At 39.0% G+C, this 21,530-nt stretch overlaps 1 protein-coding gene across 5 annotated transcripts in view; it reads right to left on the minus strand.

Moving 5' to 3' along the window:
• The window catches only part of CTNNA2 (catenin alpha 2), a 463,984-nt gene that overhangs the window by 337,155 nt on the left and 105,299 nt on the right, over positions 1 to 21,530 (minus strand). For all 5 annotated transcript variants that reach the window (XM_069014748.1, XM_069014753.1, XM_069014749.1 and 2 more), the window contains exons 4-6: positions 15,319 to 15,485; positions 11,493 to 11,612; positions 9,134 to 9,400 (exon numbers count right to left, since the gene is read on the minus strand). In XM_069014748.1, the coding sequence (XP_068870849.1) occupies positions 9,134 to 9,400; positions 11,493 to 11,612; positions 15,319 to 15,485 (554 nt within the window). The remainder of the gene's footprint in view (positions 1 to 9,133; positions 9,401 to 11,492; positions 11,613 to 15,318; positions 15,486 to 21,530) is intronic.

Genomic DNA, 21,530 nt, shown 5'->3' on the forward strand with positions numbered 1-21,530 from the left:
CTTTCACCCGGTGGCAACTGACAGAACGAGAGGGCACAGTCTCAAGCTGCGTCAAGGGAAACATAGGTTGGATATTAGGAAAAAGTTTTTTACAGAAAGGGTGATAAAGTGCTGGAATGGACTGCCTGGGGAGGTGGTGGAATCACCATCCCTGGATGTGTTAACAAAAGACTGGAGATGGCACTCGATGCCATGATCTAGCTGAGGTGCTAGGGCATGGGTTGGACTCGATGATCTTGAAGGTCTCTTCCAATCCAGACATTCTATGAATTCTGTGAACTCTGTAAAGTTAACTATTTTCTTTTCAAATCTTCTTTTTCCCTCAAATTATATCAAGGTGTGTTTACAGAGAAGTTGTCATGTTTTAATAAATATTAAAGACTTCTGAAAATAAACCTCTTCATACTAATTACTGCTAAAAACCAGCTTTTTCTTGTTCAGAAGGCAATAAACTATCTCAAACGCTAATAAACGAGAGGACACAACTTTGGAAATTTAAAATATTGCATAAATTATTCATACTTCAACTAAAAATACTAAAATAGCCATATTTTTGGCTATTTTATGTATAACCAGAGAGCACATAATCATTTGAATTTAGTGACATTTATCTGGATTAGAATCTCATTTTCAACCATACCAAAAAAACCCTCACAGTTTTTATTAGAAATATAATGCAAAGCAAAAGCAAAACATCAAATAAATAAATTTAGAACTGTTTTACAACTCCAAAAGAACTAGAATTACTGTATCATTGCCTTCATTTTCCAATTAAATTACTTCATTGTTATGTGCAATTGCCTTATTGCTCATGAAAAATCTGCTCATCTCCTGGTTTGTCTACATAGAAAGTCTCAAGGAAGTTTCAGCAGCTTCTTCAGAACCTCTGACTTGTTTATTTCTTGAACACATTTTAATTCTGTTTAACATGTGAAACCTTCAAGCCAGGGACCATTTCCTAACATGGTTCTTAATGATTTATAATCACAGAATCACAGAATGGTTAAGGTTGGAAAAAAACTCTAAGATCATCAAGTCCAACCATAAACCTACCACCACCACCACGTTCACCAAGCGCTATATCCACAGGGCTTTTAACACTTCCTCAGCCAGTGAATACACAAGCGCCCTTAGGACAAGGAAAATCCAATTTTCAAGGTAAATGCCACTGCAAAGTGTGATAGGTATTTTAGATAAACAATGTCACAACCACGAGGCAGCAGGAAAAACTGCCTTTGTGTAGAAGGCAGCACATGATATACTGAGGAACCCAGTTTTTCTGAGTAACTTGGAGACCAGACTGTATAAAAAAGAGTGTTTGATGTATTTCTTTGTCAGAAGTGCCGGCACTACTGCGAAAACAAATGCTGTGTGCTCACAGGTTTGGCTTCTGCACCTTTGTCCGTGTCTCCTGCAGTGCTAACAAGGCTGCTGAGCTCCTGTTTAGCAATAAATCAAATGTTTCTACCTGCCACAATGCTGTGTTACACAGACACACCATGCAGCTGGAATTCGAAGGAATAAGAGTGTGGCAGTGCAATGCTACACTGCAGCTTTTGATGAGCTGCTCTAGAGTGATGAAACAACACAGAAATAATGCAGAGGGGGCTCCAGGAGAGCTGGAGAGGGACTTTGGACAAGGGCATGGAGTGACAGCACAGATGGAATGGTTTCCCACTGCCAGAGCCAGGGTTAAACGGGATCTTGGGAAGAAATTCTTCACTTTGAGGGTGTCGGTGGCTGCCCCATCCCTGGAAGTGCCCAAGGCCAGGCTGAACAGGGCTTGCAGTAACCTGGGCTAATGGAAGGTGTCCCTGCCCATTCATCAAGAATGAGATCATCCTTAAGGTCCCTTCCAACTCGAACCATGCTGTGATTCTCTGATCTTTTTCCCTCTGGCACACCAGACTGGACACACCCACAGCAGCTTCATGAGCATCCCACTCAGGCAGAAGTGCACAACCACGAGCAGAAGCAACAGCCCCCACCTTCCCAGCCCCCTCTCCTGACTGCTCTCCAAATGTAAATGGAGATGGTGCTTCCCTGAAATAGTGCTGGTGTTCACTTCTCACATACCTAAGCTACAGAAGCATCTCAGAGGTGCTAAATAAACACAGGCAAAATAGTAGCAAGTGTAGTCTAATTAGAACATTTCACTTAGTGCTCTTTCCGAGCTATTATATGTAACCTGAAAAAAATTTAATATGCTTTTGATTTAGCCTTCAGATATTCATACTTTAACAAGAAAATAAGAAACCGGTAATAATTTGAATAATAATGCAGTAATTGTACTGCTACAGAAACGCATTTCCATATAGAAATGATAATTCGTTTTTTTAAGTGTGTTTCTTTTCTGTGTTTTTGCTATCTCTAACAAATTTGTGTGGATGAGGGTTCACTACAAAAATCCCTTTGCAAATAAACTGGCCTACTGCAAACAGGTTAAATGTGTTTGACAGGGAAGCACAGGCAGCAGTTGGTGTGTTGACAAAAGGCTTCTGCTACCACCAAAAGAAGTGGTAGCAAAGTGCTGTGTGTAAACTACAAAGAGTATTTTTAATTGGTAATCTTTCCACAATACTAATTTACTATACAAGAGCATTTCAGGGGGAAAAATATATAGACATTAAAAAAATACATAGATATTAAAGAAATATATAGATATAAAAAAAATAAATCCAGAAGCCCACTAGATGGTGCTCCTGCACAGCAAATACAGCTCAGACGCACCATTCCCACTGCTAAAGGGGAATGAAGGCAATGAGATCCTAATCCACAGTTACCCAGGGTGCTTCTCTTTACAGAGGTCACATTTTTGCTATGCACTTGCTACCAAAATCCTGACATTTCCAGTGCTGTCCCTTGTACTCTGGAGCTGACCCTTTCCACAGTAATATATAAACAAGCCCACATACACAGAAGGGGTTGCAATGAGCAGGGAAATGCAACAATAACTGAAAAGAAAAGCTTGTTTGGCCCCTCAGCATTATCAGGACCTCAAAAATTTACTCTGATACTTCCTCATTTGAAAGATCAGTTCAGCATCCTCAAACACATCTCTGCAAACAGGTGAAGCTTTGGGGTTTAGTGTAAAATGCAACATTTTGCTGTTGGTCATTATTTTCTTAATATGCAAAGCACGACCAGTCTGGTATTTCCCTACTCAGGGGAGATCTGAGGAGTGCAGACAGTGACAAAGCACCTCACTACTGCATTGAAGTTTTGGAAACATTGGGGTGCAGCCTGGCTGCCTTCACATAGGAAATGTTTGGCTTGACATCATTGCAGGGTAAAAGCCACTTCAGCTGCACCAGGGACAAAACATCCAACCTGTATTTTGGGGCTCTCAACACAAGAAATTTGTGGACATGGGGGAATGAGTCCAGATGAGACCCACAAAGTTGATCAGAGGGCTGGAGCACTTCTGCCCTGGAGCCAGGCTGGGAGAGCTGGAGGTGTTCACTCCAGGGAGACTTCAGAGCTCCTTCCAGTGCCTAATGGGGCTCCAGGAGAGCTGGAGAGACACTTTGGACAAGGGATGGACTAACAGGACAAGGGAGAACGGCAGGCTGGACAGGGCTTGGAGCAACCTGGTCTAGTGGAACATGTCCCTGCTCATGGTAGGGAGTGCAATGAGATGAGCTTTAATGTCCCTGCCTACCCAAACCATTCTGAGATTCTACAGTATTTCATCCAAATCCATACATGAGGTGATCTGAATTTGCAGCACACTTTTCCCCAGTGCATTCCTAGTTAAATTCAATATAGAATTGCTATTATACAGAAATTGCCATTTGCCTGGGCTAGAGCTACTCGAGCTCAACAAGTCTGGTTCCAAATTGCTGTGGGATGTGAAGTAATATTTTTGCAATTTTTTCTTATGAATTTCAGTAGCGAAACAAGCACATTTCAATTCTTATTTCAAAGCCCACATTTTGTCCTTTTCTCTGCAGCATCACAAATCACTTCATCAAAGAACACATTTACAAGCAAATTGCAATTCCATAAATGTTCTGCAGAAATCAGATTATCTAGCAGTTATTTGTCCAAAAAGGAACATTTTAAAGGTAGGCACTTAATGATAGAGCATTTCTTCTGTCCGCTATGTTTCTGCCACATTTTGACAGCTCTTAATTTTATTATCCAAAAAAAGCAGCCTTTGCTATTGCTATGCCCCAATACTTTGTCTTTTCAGTTTCTCTGTAATGTTTTCCCCTCATTACACACTTATTAGATTTTTCACTCCATTTAAGGTGCACTGCATTCTCTAGCCATGCAAAATACTCCTAAAGGAGCATTAATGTTTTCACAAAATATGTTGTGATAGACCATTTATTAATGATGAGCTGCATTTAACAGCCTGGAGGACAGTGACCAGTGTCATCAGACACTTTCTTTCTCATCAAATGTAGTCATCTCCCAAATGGTTGACTTGTTCTGTTTCAAAATTCATTAAAGATTGAGTTACTCTGCCTGTAATTTCTCAGTTCAAATGCTGCTCATGACAAAAAATAGTACCACTTCAGTACCCTGGGACCTATCCCAAATACATAAATACCTCAAGTACCAAAAACCATTTTAACCACCTCTTTCAAATCTCAACCATATAAAATCATAGAGTGTTGCCTGAGTTGGAAGGGACCCACAAGGATCAACCAGTCCAAACCCAGGCCCTTCCCAGGACAACACTAAGAATCCTACCCTCTGTCTGAGAGCATTGTCCAAATGCTACTTGAACTCTGGCAGGTTTGGTGCTGTGACCACTTCCCTTCATATTCCTTTAAATTCCTTTATAAACCAGATTATTTTGACATTCAGAAATCAGAGAGTTAAAGGGGTGATTCACAGGCCCGGCAGCTCAAGATGCAACAAGGACCAACACTGCTGGACTGCAACTTTAAAGACAAAACACAGAGAAACAATAAATCCAATATTAAAAAGACAGAAAATGATAGAACATCAGATAAAACATCAGCTATAGGGCTTGCCTGTTTGGATTAACATATATTAAAAAGCAAGCACTATATATCCCTTTTAACAAATAAAATTCATTTTATTCCATTGCTAGAGGCAGAATTTGCACACACGAACACAAAAGTCAGGGAGAAAGTCAGCTAAGCCAGCTCATCAGTGCTTTCTGGAGCAATACAGAAAACAACAGATATTTGATTTTGGCATCAATGGAGAAAAAGGGTTTTGGTCCTTTTTTCCTTCAGATATCTTTTCGTCCCCTTTCTAAGTCAGAGGATTTATAAATTTTATTTAATTTTACTGCAGTTAATTCAAGTCTTGCTTCAACACAGGAATAATCCTTTTTATGGAGTTATGGTGCATGCATAGTAAACAGCTTTATATTTACAACACCATTACACCCACCCTCACAGCACTGAACAAGGATGATTACCCTCATTTTTCATATCCATATCTAAAAGAAATTATTTAGAATTGCATAAAATGTAAAGCATTGTAGGTTACGCAGTCTGAAACCCCTAGAATCTGAATTTCCACTGTGATTAGCACTTCTGAGGTGTTGTCAGCACATCCCACTGACACAGCTGCACTCCTGGGGACTAAGGAATTGTAATCCCAGTCCATATTTTGAGAGGAGGCACCCTCCTACTCACCAGAGATCCCAAGTGCCCAGTAAATACTATTTTTGCCTGTCACTGCCCCCTCCCTATTCCATCATGGAGAACACACTCCTCAGCTATCTGTGTGCAGCTCTTGCTGTGGTAGAGACAACCATGGAATCACAAAGTTGCTTGGATTGGAAAAGCCAATCCAGCACTGCCAAGGCCACAACTGATCCATGTCCCCAAGTGCCACACCCACATGGCTTTTGAAGTCCTCCACAGGTGGGGACTCCACCATGGCTGTGGGCAGCTGTGCCATGGCTGGGCACCCTTTGGGTAAAGAAACTTTCCCTGATATCCACTCTAAACCTCCCCAGGCACAGCTTGATGCCATTTCCTCTCCTCCTGTCCCTGTTCCCTGGGAGCAGAGCCCGACCCCCCCCCGGCTGCCCCCTCCTGTCAGGGACTTGTGCAGAGCCACAAGGTCCCCCCTGAGCCTCCTTTGCTCCAGGCTGAGCCCTCCCAGCTCCTTCAACCACGCCTGGTGCTCCAGACCCTTCCCCAGGTCCATTCCCCTTCTTTGGACACAATTATTCCTTTACTTTATATCCAGATACAAATATATATTTTTATATCCACATGTATTTTTAACCCCTTTGCAGCTGCCAAACCCACACCAGTGTTGATGCCATCTATCTTCATTCCAGTTTTCACCCAGCACAGGTTTCCTGGTTCTTCTCATTGCATTTCTTCTCACTCAATAATTTCACTCTTTTTATCTACCTCCCCACCACACTCCAGTTTGACATGCAGGTCCTATCTCTGCTGTACACCATGAGGGCTGTGGGGAGGACACCACATAAATCCATCCCACAATTTAACATGTGCCAACACAGCAGTCTCTCAATAACCAGAAGAGATGAGACCTCACCAGATCAAAATTACCACTTCCTCAGTGAAAACGGAGTCTTTTCAGAGTTCACAGTAAGTTCTTCAAAAATTTATCTACGCAGCTTCCATAAATTTGGCCAAGAGGAAGTAAACTGTGCACCCCCATTTGCATTAAGAACTCAGAAATATTTCATGAGCATAAAATATATGCCAAACTTTAATAAGAAATTACTAATGAATCTAGGAATACCTGGTTTTAAAACATACACGATTAAAGCAGGAACACAGAAGTTAAAGGACAAAGAAACAAGGCACTGAACACGTATCTTTTTCATCAATCATCTTCAAATAGGACTTTAAAGGAAAAAATCTAATAAGGAACAGATTGTGAACCCTCCTTATTTCTACATAAATTATCTCTAAGAAGCAATAAATGACAACTGTCTCCAAAACTTTGCTGCTAATAACTCACAGGTGACTTTATACAACACACCAATGCATAGAGTGTGGCAATTATCATAAGACCTAGTTAAACACAACGGCTGAAGTGCTTCAGATGGGCAGAATAATTGTTTGTATTCCACGTGATGATATTTTGATTGAGCAAATATTCAGATTATTTACACTGCAGTTATCTGAAGCGCTAAGACACAGAACACTGATTCCAAAATTTGAAATAATGAAGGCTGAGAAGTGCTAAGAATTATGAAAAACACCTGTGAATTTATTTTTAGTACAGAAGAATTATCTTGGCATATATAATGCAGGGTTTAATAATCACTTCATACCAAATACAAACCGATCTCAATCAATATGACTGAGACTGTAAAATAAATATTCTGTAAAATTATTTTCATTAGAAAATACAGACTTCCTTTCCCTTGATGAAGTAATACACTGCCACCATAAAAAGCAATTTTTTTTCCCCATGACCTTTTTACTCATTACATGGTTTTACTAGTCTAGTAGTATTTCTTGTTTTCTTGCTTGTAAAACATAAAGGTAAATTCACAATCATCCCACCATCGACAGCTACAAATTTTGACTTTCCCTGGAGTTTAGGGAATGTCACCTCTGTTGCAAAATTAGTTGTGAATAAATCTCATTCAACAGCTAAGCAGTGAGTTAGAAAAGGGATAATATAATTGTTTCAATCTCTGTATCATTGTAACTCTCTGTATCATTGTAAGAGGAGAAAGTTTTCATTTTGTTTCCTAAAATAAGAAAGAGAAAATTCCCCAAAAAGGCTGGTTTTCCACATGTAATTATGAACAGAACACGCTACTATGGCTGTACATCTCCCACACACATGCATGACTTCTGCAACATCACGGAAAGTGGAAAAGACTTTACCTGAGGAGAAAAAGGATGAATATTCTCATAGAGGCAGGGGACAATATCAGATGTCTCGCACAGTCTTCACTACATTTATTTTCAGTAAGCACAGCGACTCTCTTTGCATTGAACAACAGCCTTTTTTCCAGAAGGCAGCAGCAGCATCATCAGTTTGGGACTGAGAAGTCACATGTTTTCTGTCCCTGTTTGTCAAACCTTTGCTGTCCATAACGTGCAAAGTCCCACACAAAAGCTGGAGCACAGTCAGACCACACAGGGATATTATTCCCAGGATCTTACCAACCAGGGACCTGTGAGCTGAGAAGGCCCTGAAAACCGTGAGGAATTCCCTAAATCTTAACCCACAGTAACTGTGCAGGAACAACCACAGATGTAAGAACAGATGCAGGAGACAAGCCCAGTCCAACATGCCATGAGATAAGCCACCTGCACTACACCTCCACTTGCAGCCCTAAATGCAGCAGGACTGAGCAGCTCCTGACTGCAAGTGACAGATGCTTGGATTGCAACCTTGTGCCTTAATCAAAGTGAAAAGGACACCATTCCCTAATAATAACTTCAACAAATCTTTGCCTTAAGTCAGAACAAAAGACAAAAATATTTTCAGAGATGTCAGCCATAACCTTTTTTTTCACTGCCTGAAGAACCATCCTCACATATGAGGTAGGGAAAAATCATCAGATAGGACTGCTAATGAAATTAACAGCTAAACAATCAGCTGTCAAGGAAGCTGCTTAAGTGAAACTGTATCTGTTGCTGGAACAGAGGCTGCAGCACTTTGCCCACAGCTGAACTGACTGCTCTTAACTCTGTTTGAAAGATGCTTTTTCCATACCTTTGATTAACATAATTCATGATTCAAGTTGAATGTTAATGTTTCCAGGATGCTGAGCTCCGTCACCATCCTCATTTTTTTGTCTTGTCTTCCTGACTTGCTGGACAAACAAGATTTTACCATTCAAGCAACCCCAGATCTTGGTCATAAAACTAAACTGCCAGATTAATCAGACTTTGCATTTTCTAGACCTATGTACCTAGATTTGTCAAAGATCCTATGGATAACAAGAACTTATTTTTCTCACTAGCCCAGCCACTGCATATGAGCACAAATAACTCCTGGTAATTCCAGCCCATTAGCAGCAAACAACTATTCCTCACTAAAACCAACACAAATCTGTATCTACCCTCTGCAGTCTGAGGAAGTGGATGTCAATGAAAAGGGGAATTTGAGTCCTGTACAAGAACAATTTAATTAAAAGCTCTGTAGGCTGTGTGGAGAAACGCCTCATTCTCCACACCCCGCTGATACTCACATCAAACTCATTCAAAGCAGCAGCAAGCTCTCCTATGCCAGTGTGGCCCTTGCTCTCATCGGTGGGCGAGGTGGCCTGGGCAGCATTGGAGATCCCAGCAATTGCTTCCTGCACTTGCTTGAAGACGTAGTCCCTGTTGGCCCTCGTGGCTGCAACGTCGGGGTGGCGGAGGAAGGCCTGGGAGGCCGTGTACAACATGGTGGCGTTCTTCTTCAGAGCCCCTCGGGCCGCGGCCATCTCGTCCCTGCAGTGAGGATCCTTCAGTTCCTAAATGAAAACACAGTTTTTAGAGCTGGAAATGAAAGGCTTTGTGTTAGAATGCATTGCCTTGAGCATCCAGGCATAAACGCCGTGCAGTGACTCGGCAGAGATGGAATCTATGACAGAATCCACCATAAATCACGGAAAGAATTCCCCTCCTGCCCAAGGAAGTCTGGTCCTTCTGTGTCACTACAGCTGTTACATTCTGCTCACAATATCTTACCAAAGAGTCACTTCTCTTTTGCAAAAACCCACAAAAAATGTGTATCAAACATCCGAAATTACTCTTCCTCATCAGCTGGATTCTTTGTGCTGATTCCATAAAGGCAATGCAAGTGCAATGCTCCTGTTGCAGCAAGCACCTTATTTTTCTAATTACTATTCTCATGTCCTTTTTAAAATTATCATAAGGGAGACCTTTAAAAAAAATCAAAATAAAAGCACTACATAGATGACTATCATAGAATCACAGAATCAAAGAATTAACTAGGTTGGAAAAGACCTTTGAGATCATGAAGTCCAACCTATGACCTAACACCATATGGTTTTAGTTCTTAAAGGCCTACTAAAAATGCCTCTCAACATTTCTATTTTGCTTCCCTTCATATTTTGCTCTATTCCTCATATGATTTAGAGTTTGTATATTTAGTATATCATGACAGATACCTTCTTTTGTTTCCCATGGAAACAACAATCAGATACTACACAATATGTTATCAGAATTATGTATTATTGTTATTTAACCCAGGATTTTTTTTTAAATTATAGTGCATATCACACTGTCCTTGAAAGCCTTACGAACATTAAGGCAGCCCTAACAATATTCATAAGGAGTAACAAAACATTATTAATTCTATTTTAAAACTATGAACAAACCAGTCTGGAGAGCTGAATAGTTAATGTTTATGTTCACACATGGAGTCTATCACCAACACTGGAAAAGGACCCAGGTATTCCAGATTTAAAGGTTCTACTCTTGATTAATTTCAGCCACACATAACTGACAGGTAACATTCTTCAGAGAGAATTTTGTGCCATATTCTCGTATCTTCAATGAGAACTTAACAGATATAACATTAACTTCCACATTTTTCTCTTTTTCCCATATTTACAGCTCTATTTCCACAGGGGAAGTGTCTGAATGCACAGAAGAGCTCTTTTCAAATAGTGACTAGATTCTACATTTTTTATTTATTTGTCTTAGTCATATGGTTTGCTTTTACATAGTCCTGCAAGGAGCAGGGAGATGGGCTTGATGATCCTTACAGTCTCTTCCAACTCGACATATTCAATGATTCAATTTCAGTGAAATTTTATGAATGCTATTATGAAAACGCTATTTTTCATAAAAATGCCCCACAATCATTATTCAGAAGTACATTGCCATCATTGCAATTAAGAAAATAAGATAAATAGGTGGATGAATACGGAAAGCCAGTGTGCTATGCAGGACAAAGATGACACATCCTTGAATTGTTGGTGGTATTCAAATATAATTGAAGTTGGAGAGACTTTATACAACTCCACGGTGTCTTAAAAGGAACAGTGTGCAGGGGAAGGTTATCTTTATTGCAAAGTTGTAAAATTACTGGCCTTGAATAAATGTTATCATGACTTTCTGGTCTTTTTTTCAGCTGCCTTAGCAATGAATAAATTGATAAATGAATAATTTTTTTTAAAAAAAATCTGGAAAGTATTAATAATGATTTTAAGCACAAAGGAGATTTCTGTTCCTCCCGAACTTGAATTATACTCAACTAGCAAAGAGCTTGTGCTTTACCAGCTGTCAGAGTGACCTGAAATCTGCATAGGTTAGAATTAAATGGGAATAATAATTGAATAAAAACTATCCTTAACCTCCTGAATCACTTCCCTTCTCACCCTTCAATCTGTTATTAATTGAAGCTTCTTGGAACATAGTCTTAAAGAAACTGCACTTCCAAAAAACTTCACTGCATTCAAAAATAATCAGTGTGATTAAATTATAGGCCATGACACAGCAATTAATAGTTCATTGTACATTTTAAACCAGACTTGGACATAAAACACCAGAACTTTAGAATGCAGATGGACTTTTCCAAGCCAGTCCTGTACTCACCTGTTGTCGTCTCGCAGCGACATAGTTCAGTTTTACCATTTCCTTCCCAAATTCCTTAAAGCGATTGGCTAAATCTTGTTCATTTGTTGCATTTTTCACAGCTTCTAGTGCCTCCTCTACCTACAACGCAAGAAATCAGCTCTGTCAGCATTTTAATCCACTCTTTGAGAAGTCTGTGACTATTCCACCCAACACTCTCTTACATGGACCCAATTTAGGTTTCACATCCATCACTGTACAGAGGCTTTATGAGAGTCCCATGAACTTTAATTAGGTTTTTAATAGAGCAGCTGTCACTCTGCATTACTGCCCATTTACTGTGCTTTAGGATCATGTAAAACTAATGTCAAAGATGTAACTGTATTAATTTCCCCACTCATCAGATGAAATATTTAGTGTCTGAGGGGTTTAAAACAAAATACACGAGTATGTTCTTAATGTGTGGTACAGGCTTTATGGGAAAACAAAGAAAGTTATTCATTTTGGACAAGAAATATTTTAAAAGGAAATTCAAACTTACCATTAAGATTTAAATTTACCCTGATAAATCCAAAACACTGTATCTTTGTGAAAGAAATGATAGCTTCAACCCAAAATATTTGTATTATTTCTTTTTTTCTCAGCTCTGAGCTTTCCTTCTTTAGTTATTTAACACTGAGGAAAGAATCTACCTAAGAAACCACACCTGCACTTATTCAGTCATGCTGCAGCTAACAGGCAAAGGTATAAAACCCCAGTTATACCAACAAGTTGATCCAACAAATGTATTGTGAAACTTTACGCAAAGCAAGAAAAAATATCTGAAGGGATAAAATGCTCTTTTCATGCAATAAGTAAAGGAAACATTACTGTGACAAGATGGGAATTCAAAGTTGTACTTCTCTTCCTCACAAGATAAAAACGCAATTCCAAGCAAAAACATTGAGAACTGAAAAGATTCTACTGCTCCCTCTTGGTAAAAGCTGTTGCTGCAGTTCATAAGAACGTGCATAACAGATTTTCCCCCAAAAGGAAAGGGCTTACTGGGATGGGGACAAGCTCCTGTGCATAAGCAGAGGTTTGCAGCTCTCCAGATACTGCTGGGAATCGATAAATTCAGCAGTAGCTGGTGTTTAATAGTTTAGAAAGGCACAATTATGTGCAGAACCTGTCTTTTATTGCTTGAGTTGCTCTGTGTTTTCTTACCACTGAGACTATATTTTTATTTTGGGCTTTTACCTACTTACTGCAGATTTACAAATTACAGGGCAGTAGAGTAGCAAACTCATACATGTCTATTGGAAAATGCATAATTCAGGAACATAAATTCATAGCTGTTACACTGGAAATTATAAACCAAGTTACTGCAAATTTACAAGCTTCAAACTTATTCAGAATCCAAATTACCTCTTCTTTTGCTCTTAAGGAGAACAATGTTTTCTAAAAATGAACTGACTGCCTTACCAATGAAACAAATTGCAAAAGCATCATTGTATTAAATAATTTGCTCCTTCAGAACTTCTTGCAAAATACAAACATTTTCCTTTCTTATCAAGAAACATTTACACTAGAAGTTTCATCTTTAATATGTTTGTACTGCTACGCACAGACATGATGAACTGACATACATTTTTCTAAGTCCTGCTCCATATTAAATAGAATTCCTGAAAAATTTGTCAGATTCCACTCTGATAATCAGATTTCCAAAGATGCTGACCATACTCTATTGTGTCAGTCAGGGCTCAAGACCAAAGATTCCAAAATGAAGAAATCAGTTATGAGAAATACTAGAAAGGACAGGAGCGCAAGCCCCTTTTTAATGATATTTTTATTTTTATTATTGTAATTTCTTTTTAACAAATTCATATTGGAGCAAGTTCTCTATCCTTGGGAAAACTCGACTCAGCTGAATAGATCTGTTCCTCTGATTAACCAGCCTGGAGTTAATTACAAGAGATTCATAATTCTCTATGTGCATGACCACATACTAATAGTGGTACATAGTTTTTAAATGTGTTACAAATGCTTCTGCAATGACCACTATTTCTAATTTTAGTAGTGCAAAAAGATAACCTGAATGCAATGGCCAAGAGCCCTTCCAGAAAGCACCTGCATATATTCCCTCTAAAACACTAATTAAAATGCACCATTTCCTGGGAAGCCTTTGACATGCTTTCAGAGGAAACTGATTACAGCACAATTCAGCATAAATCAGGCTTCATTACTCTGACATGCAGAATTATTTTAGTTCATTAATTTTATGGGTAACTTACACGTCTTTGAAGGTTACCTTTGAGTCAATAGACGAGCTGTTCCTTCATCAATTTTGTATAGTATAACCATATTTTCCCCTAGTAATTTATTTGTCTAATAGTAGTTAGCATTGTAAAGTGGTAAGATAAGGATATTTACATGTTTAATTCTCAGAAATAAATTACCCTTTTTAACATGAAAATGAAATTCAGAGTTAAGGTCCTTATGCTGAATTTTGCTCAAAACAGAGATTGCTGACTTCTTGGAAACAGAACTTTTAATAACATCAGATCAATGCAGAGATTACAAACCACACTGCCAGACACTGCCCTTGCAAATCCGGGGTGTAAACTGTGCAAGTAAATACACCCACTTACAAACCAGCATTGGACATTTGTGTTTTACAGAACATTTCTCTTCGCCTATGAAAGAGCTTGAACACAAATTTTCATCATAATGTTCAGAAAAAAACTGTTGTTTATGATATTCAAGCGTTGGCCTTGCTAGGAATGGACAATTTGAATTACAGTTCCATGGAGCATTATAGAGAGGAAAAATTAAACGCATATTTGAGAGAGACACTGCTTACGCTGCACACAACCAGAGCCACGTGCTGACAATTCTGAGAGCAGCATTTTATTCATTAAAGCAGAGCTCACTAGAACCTGTGCTGAAAAATCGGCCTCTTTCCTTATGGAAACTGTTTTCCAGCTATTCAGGTTATCTGCACAGTTTGCAAGTTGAAGGGTTCTCACTGTTTTTCCAGAACATGAAATTGTTGTAGAGTTACACTGTTAAAATGGCAAATTAAAAAAAAAAAAAAAAAAAAAAAGAAAAATATTTTTTGAACAGTTGCTAAAAAGAACCAACTCTCCATCTCCTCTGTTAAACTCACACATGCACTCTGCAGGCTTTAAATGTTCTGTAAATTATTTTCTACACAATTTTGTTTTGCTTCAAAGGTTTTTGTTGATTTGTTTATGCAATAAAAATGTAACAGTGCAACAGCTAGGCAGGGTGGAAAATGTATTTCCCTGTTTCAACTGAAAATCTTTTTAATACTCCTGTATAAAAACATGAATGGTGGCAATCAAAAGTGAATATAAATCTGTCCAAACTATCTGACAATCTTTAGTTCCTCTTTATTCTTTGATAAGACAGTTCTACTGTTGTCTCACTCCAAATTAAACATTCAATCTTTAGATATATCCAGAAGTCACGAAGAGAAAAAAAGAAGAGTAGACAACTATAGTTCCTAAACAGAAGACAGCAATACTGGGAACATAACCACTGGGACAAGATGTGAGGGGAGTAAACGCTTCAGGTCAGGTCAGAGAGCTGTTTAACAGCAGCATGAGTCCAGTCACTGAAGATATCTCACAAATTTTGCTTCAAGTGTCCAAATATTAATTTCTGCAGAACTAGAAAACGAGTCAGACTAACGCAGAAATGTGTTAACTCCTACCTCTTACCAGCACTTTATGAAAACACAGTGGAGACTAAGGAATGTGGGCGGTTACATCCCTAACTGATTTATCCCGTTTTACCACACGCAAAGCACACAATTCCAACAGAGAAGGTGAAAAATGCCTACGATTTTGAGGTGTGAGAGGAGCCTCATGACATCAGCCATGTCAGCCAGGATGAGCAGGCGAGTGACGGCCGAGAGCAGGGCCCGGGCAGCGCGCACCATGGTGCCCCGCTTCACCGAGGAGCAGGGGTCGTCCGCGAACTCCGACGAGGCAATCCGCATCGTCTCTCCTGGCATTGGGAACACAAATGGTCACTGGGGTTAGCTTTGAGCCTTGCATCTGTTATTTTCCAGAAGTATAAATAACTCACTAGAAGCTAAGCTAAGTGCTGTTGGGAAAAAAATCACAGAACAACAAAACCCTTGGGTTGGAAGGGGCCTCAAAGACCATCCAGTTCCACCCCAGGGACACCTTCCACTAGCCCAGGTTGCTCCAAGCCCTGTCCAACCTGGCCTTGGACACTGTCAGGGATCCAGGGGCAGCCACAGCTTCTCTGGGCACCCTGTGCCAGGGCCTCACCACCCTCACAGGGAAGATATCTTACCAATATCCCATCTATCCCTGCCCTCTGGCAGTGGGAAGCCATTCCCCCTGTCCTGTCACTCCAGACCCTTGTCCCAAGTTCATCTTCAGCTCTCCTGGAGTCCCTTTAGGCACTGGAAGGTGCTGGAAGGTCTCCCTGGAGCCTTCTCTTCTCCAGGCTGAACAACTCCACCTCTCCTAGCCTGGCTACGATTCAAAGATTCAAAAAAAAACCACCTTTGCTGTTGTTAAAAAGAATCCTTTTTGTCTCCACTGCAGAAACTCAGAAAGAAAGTACTTCTAATGTGGAATCAAAGCATATTTACATTGGGTTTAAGACCATTAGAACAACATTAAAAAAAAATTCCAGATGGCAAAGCTTCCCATAAGACAATGCAAATAGTGGGGGAGAGATTTAAGATGGCCACAGTGATTAATTCCCATCAGAACTCTTTTCCTTATTGTATTTATCATTAGGACTGCATGTTCATATTATAATTTGCAAGCAGTGCATCTTGGATGATAAGCTGATAATATACAATTTCAAAATAAAATTCAAATGGCTCATTTTCAAGACTACATACTCCTCTTAGCTTTCCATAAGGCTGGCAAAACTCTATGAATTCCTTGGGAAGCAATTAACAAACAATCATTGCCAGATAAAAAGAGAACAAACCAAATTTCTAAACATACTTGTTATATTGCTCAGCATCACAGAACTGAAATTCAAGGTAAAACAGAAACCAAGGGTTCTGTGGAGGAGGACCACAGTTTACTGTCCCTGTCTTCCCGTGCATTTTACCTGTGTGCCAAGAATCACTGAAACTAGGAGCAAGGAATTCAAAGATATTTTTCTAACACATACTTTAATTCAAACAGTTATTTGAAAAATTTATCCACAACTCTTGGCTGAAAGTGAGCTAAAAATTGGGAATGAAACTTCTTTAGTAGTAGTAGTAGTAGTAGTAGTAGTAGTAGTAGTATGAGTCAATGACTCAAGTATTTCATGTAAAAGGGAAGGTTGAGAGCAACCACAGAACAGCTGAGAGCCCAGCACGTGAGCAAGGGCTAGATGTGAGTTTCCTAAATTGGGAATTTAACACTGGTCATCTACCCAGTGTAACATGGTAAGGCATCATCTTCCCTTCAAATATTTGTTGAGGGAAACCAACTATCCCAGTTTTGCGTAGAGAGTTTGCTCCAAAATGCACTCTTGGAGAGTATTGAGCTGATTGAACCCACGGCGGCACACACAGCCATGTGAAATCCCAGCAAGGCTTTCCCTTATTTAAGCTCTAAACTGGATTCAGATGAGATGGAAGTGATTCCAAGCATCCAGCAACAAAACTCTCCTAAGTGAAAGTACTGAATTTCAGAGAAATCCAAGCTGAAATGGCAGCCGAAGCAAGGTTGGATTTTGGAATTAGATGCTTGCAAATTGCTTAACTTCCATTTTGATGCTGAGGAGATTTTACCATTTTCTTCCAAATTAGCAGCGTGTAGCTTCAGATAAATACTTATATTGGACTATGGAAGAAACAATATTTGATAATCAGCCAGTGGCACCTGGAAAGCAAGAAGGAAAATTATCTTCTTAGACTTGAATATCCAAGGAGATACCCCTAGCAAAAAGATTTGAAAATCAATGCTCATGGGCAGAGGGAAAATGCACAGAGGGTCAAAAGGAAAAAACCAAACAAACAGTTAAAAGAGTTTGGATCAGATATTTACCCTTAGAAACCTGACATTAGGTGAAATAAATTCCAAAATAATTAAGCAAAAAGTATTAAATAGACATAATCAAATAAGCAAACCAAGAAAGTATGAGCATAAAAGTTCACAGCAGGTTGTTTAAAACTTAAAAAGATCTAGTAGCTCATAATTTAGAATCTAATAACCACTAGCAGTTACGGGGATGAAGACTTGTCTGTTTCAGTGCCAATTAACACATTTTAATCCTCCTACAGCAGTGGTATCAAACCACTCTAAGGCTAAAGGTAACACTGGAGCTTCAGCTAGCCCAATTATTTTTTAGAGAAACCTTTTATCTGGAAAAAGTCAACCCTACATTCAGTTATCCATTTCTTTCCAAACTCATTTCAAGTTGTTCTGTAATCTATATTAAATTCCTTTCAGTGAAAATTGGCTCAACGCAAGAAACACAGATATCTAAAGTCATCAGGTCTGCTTCCTTGCCACTGCAGTCAGTCGTGTGATAATATAATTAATAACAATCTTAATATGGTAATAGCTACACTCTTAAACTTATCAAGCTGCCATCTTAGAAACAGCTCAGACATTTAACCCCAATTAATCCTATGTGAAGGAGGAATCTCATTCCAAAATGAACTCCAGAATGTGACTCTTCATTAGAGGCACTTTAATGCCATACTGCCTGTATTTGTAGATAATTTAAATCAATTTCTTCTCATGCCCCCTTTGTCCTTCAGTTTCACTGTGTTCTTCTTCGACTCTTGTTCCTATTGTCCCTTTTCAGCTTTGTGCATTTTTGTGCGGAGTCCTAACAGATTAAAGGCAGTACATCAGTCCCCTCTAATTGCACACCATATCCACTTCTATAATCATTATAGCAGCCCCATGAAACAATTTTGCTTCTGGAGTACAACTGTAAGAACTGCAGGTTTCTAGGACCATTTGCAGCTATGAGAAATACTCATGGAATCACAAAATATCCTGTGTAGGAACTGTAAGGATCACTGAGTCCAGCACCTGGCCCTACAAAGGACACCCCAACAATCCCACCATGTTCCCAAGAGCTCAACTGCAAAAATCTATCAACAGATGATTGCAAGGGTCACCCAAAAAAGCTACTGGAATTTCATGAGCAGACTTAAGGTAAAACATCTACCTATGAGGAAAGGAATGAACCAAGGCTTTCAATGGTTAATAGACAGAGGTAATGCCATTTTTTACAAAGCCTTGAAGTGTTTATTAAGAGATAGAAGAGCACAGAGCAGCAATCTAGAGAACAGCTATGATCAGTAAGGGATGCTGACAATAAAAACACCAAACACCTGGAAATAATTAACAGAACAATGACAAATTGATTGGATGCACCACTCCTGAGCAGTTCTCAAATGGAACTAATTAATAAAGCTACAGTCCTATTAATCCATTTCTTTTAGATTTTTCCTTTTGTTCTACATGTTCAAGATTAAAAAGACAGAACAACTGATCCATGACATAATTGAAGTATTTTAGAGTGTTCACCTTGTAATTAGAGCAAAAGCACTGTTATGAAGCTATCCTAAATTATAATAATGTATTGACCCAAACTGAGTTGCAGATTCCATATAAAACAGTGAGGATTACACTAACTGATGATATGATAGATTTGAACAACACATAATTGTTAATAAGGCACATTTAAATTATATAAGCAGATTTTTAATCCTTTCATCATGGATGTTGTCTTGTTAAGAAACAAAAGCAAGCCCTTCAGGATGCAAAGTTCTGCAATTTTATCCCCTTTGGATTCGTCCAGAAATTCACCAAATAGAATAGTACCATGCACTGTCCATCCCAGTACACATCTCAACAGTCACACTTAAGGAATAATGAACTTAATCCGGTCTTGGGTGGTTGGTTTCTCACTGTCTATATTTCTCCTACCTTATTAATCACATTGATTATTTACCACATCTCTTAAAACATCGTATTTTGTTTACAGTACTTGAAAATCCAGTCTCCGTAACTGAACATGCTCATTTCAGTATTAACCTCTGTTTGACATTATCAGAATGTGGGAAGTAATTTGCAGAGGATTTGTATTTTCATGCTGTATATTACTACATATAAATATGCCTTTTATTCAGAATTCCAAAAGCTTCATACAAACGGCAGCTTAGTCTTCCCTTTCCTCAATACCTTTTTTCTACATCTTTACTACTATGTTCCCTAAAGTCACTTCCTCTCCCACTTGCAGCTGGGATTTTGCTCTCCATCTGTGGGAGAATGACCACTGTTCCCATCGTTTTAATGGATTTCAAGGCCAGAAAAGGCCATCTCTGATCAAGCCCCATCTTTTCCCATCACATTTCTGTTCCTAGAGCTGTGTCTCTCTGGAATTGATCGTACAGACAATCCAGTTCGTTTAAATTTGACTCACTTTACATTTGACATTTAGGCAGAGCAATGGAAGATGATTCACTCTGCATTTTAAAGTACAACAGATATCCTTAAATCTAGTAGGTATTTTAGATTCAATGTCCTCTCTTAGATCCAAGAACACACCACATCATTCACTTCATGGATCTTTAAAATATGTAATTTTAGTTAACCCAACTACTCCTTTCCTGAGGGACAGAAAATAGCAAGAATACAGAACTTCTAAGATATTTAGCCACATATCTATGGCAGTGTAAGGCAATTTATCCATGAATGTTACGTTTTAGAAAGAACTTTTCTAATTAATAGTCAGATTAATAGTGCATTTGGAACATCACTGATACACTTAAGTACAATAAAACACCAATTAAATTTCAATTCAAAACTAAATTGTTTGGGATGTGAGGATACATTAGCATTTCTAATCCCTCTTTGTCTGCAGCTCAGTTACTCAATGGATTAACAACCTTCAAGAACACACTAAACTGATCTGCCTTCACTGAACTGGAGAGTTCAGTGAACACCAACATGAGCGTTTTAGATGTTCAACACTGTGGTTAGGAACATGTAAACACACTGTATCTCTTAAGATTTCCATAAATACAGAGGCAGATCTGAAAACTCAAGCTCCACTGAATTATAACATGGCTTCATTTGTATCCTGACAAAAGTCACGATGCTGAACTATGATGTTCTACTAAAACACGGATCACGGAATGGTTTGGGTTGGAAGAAACCTTAAAGACCATCTTGTTCCACCCCCTGCCATGTGCAGGGACACCTTCCACTAGCCCAGGCTGCTCCAAGCCCTGTCCAACCTGGCCCTGGACACTTCCAGGGATCCAGGGGCAGCCACAGCTTCTCTGGGCAACCTGTGCCAGGGCCTCCCCACCCTCACAGGGAACAATTTCTTCCCAATATCCCATCTAAATCTACTCTCAGTTGAAAGCTCTTCTCCCTTGTCCTATCAGTTAGAAGTTCAGCTAGCGATTTTTCCACAACTTCTATGTTTATACTAAAAATTTGAGATCCCTGATAAAAATAAGTATTTTCTTCTTTACCCAAATGCTGCAGAGTTGCATCAAGAAGCACATTCTCAATTATTAGAATAGTTCATCACCTCAATAAGAAACTACAGTGGAAAATGTTAGGAAAAGTTGTTGTCTTTCTGGTGAAGTGTGCATGGTATACTTATTAAAATCATTATTGTAAAAAAGGACTAAAATGAATGGAACTGACAAAGAAAAATCTCTAAGTCCTAGTGATTAACATCTCATTTACTGGGTTTCTGCATAACAATTTATTAAATAGAACTGTCATTAATAAATTTAACATATCAGGTATAGAAGTGAACAACATTTGAAAAACACTCAAGATTTCCTAGCAGGAACGGAAAAGGAGGCACTCCAAGAAAATGACTACAGCATTCAGCACTAGGCACAGAGATTCCATCATTCTGGATATTATTTTCATTCTGGGGCTTGAAGAGGCTCACAAATACAGGAAAGCAAGTTCAAGGGTAGATTCTATCTGTGCCCAAGGCACTGTGAACTAAGTTCAAAACCATAATTAGAATCAGTTCCATCACTCTCTATTATCACATGAAAATAAAAAATACCCAATG

The sequence above is a fragment of the Aphelocoma coerulescens genome, chromosome 4 (genome assembly GCF_041296385.1).
Source record: "Aphelocoma coerulescens isolate FSJ_1873_10779 chromosome 4, UR_Acoe_1.0, whole genome shotgun sequence".
Classification (NCBI taxonomy): Eukaryota; Metazoa; Chordata; class Aves; order Passeriformes; family Corvidae; genus Aphelocoma; species Aphelocoma coerulescens.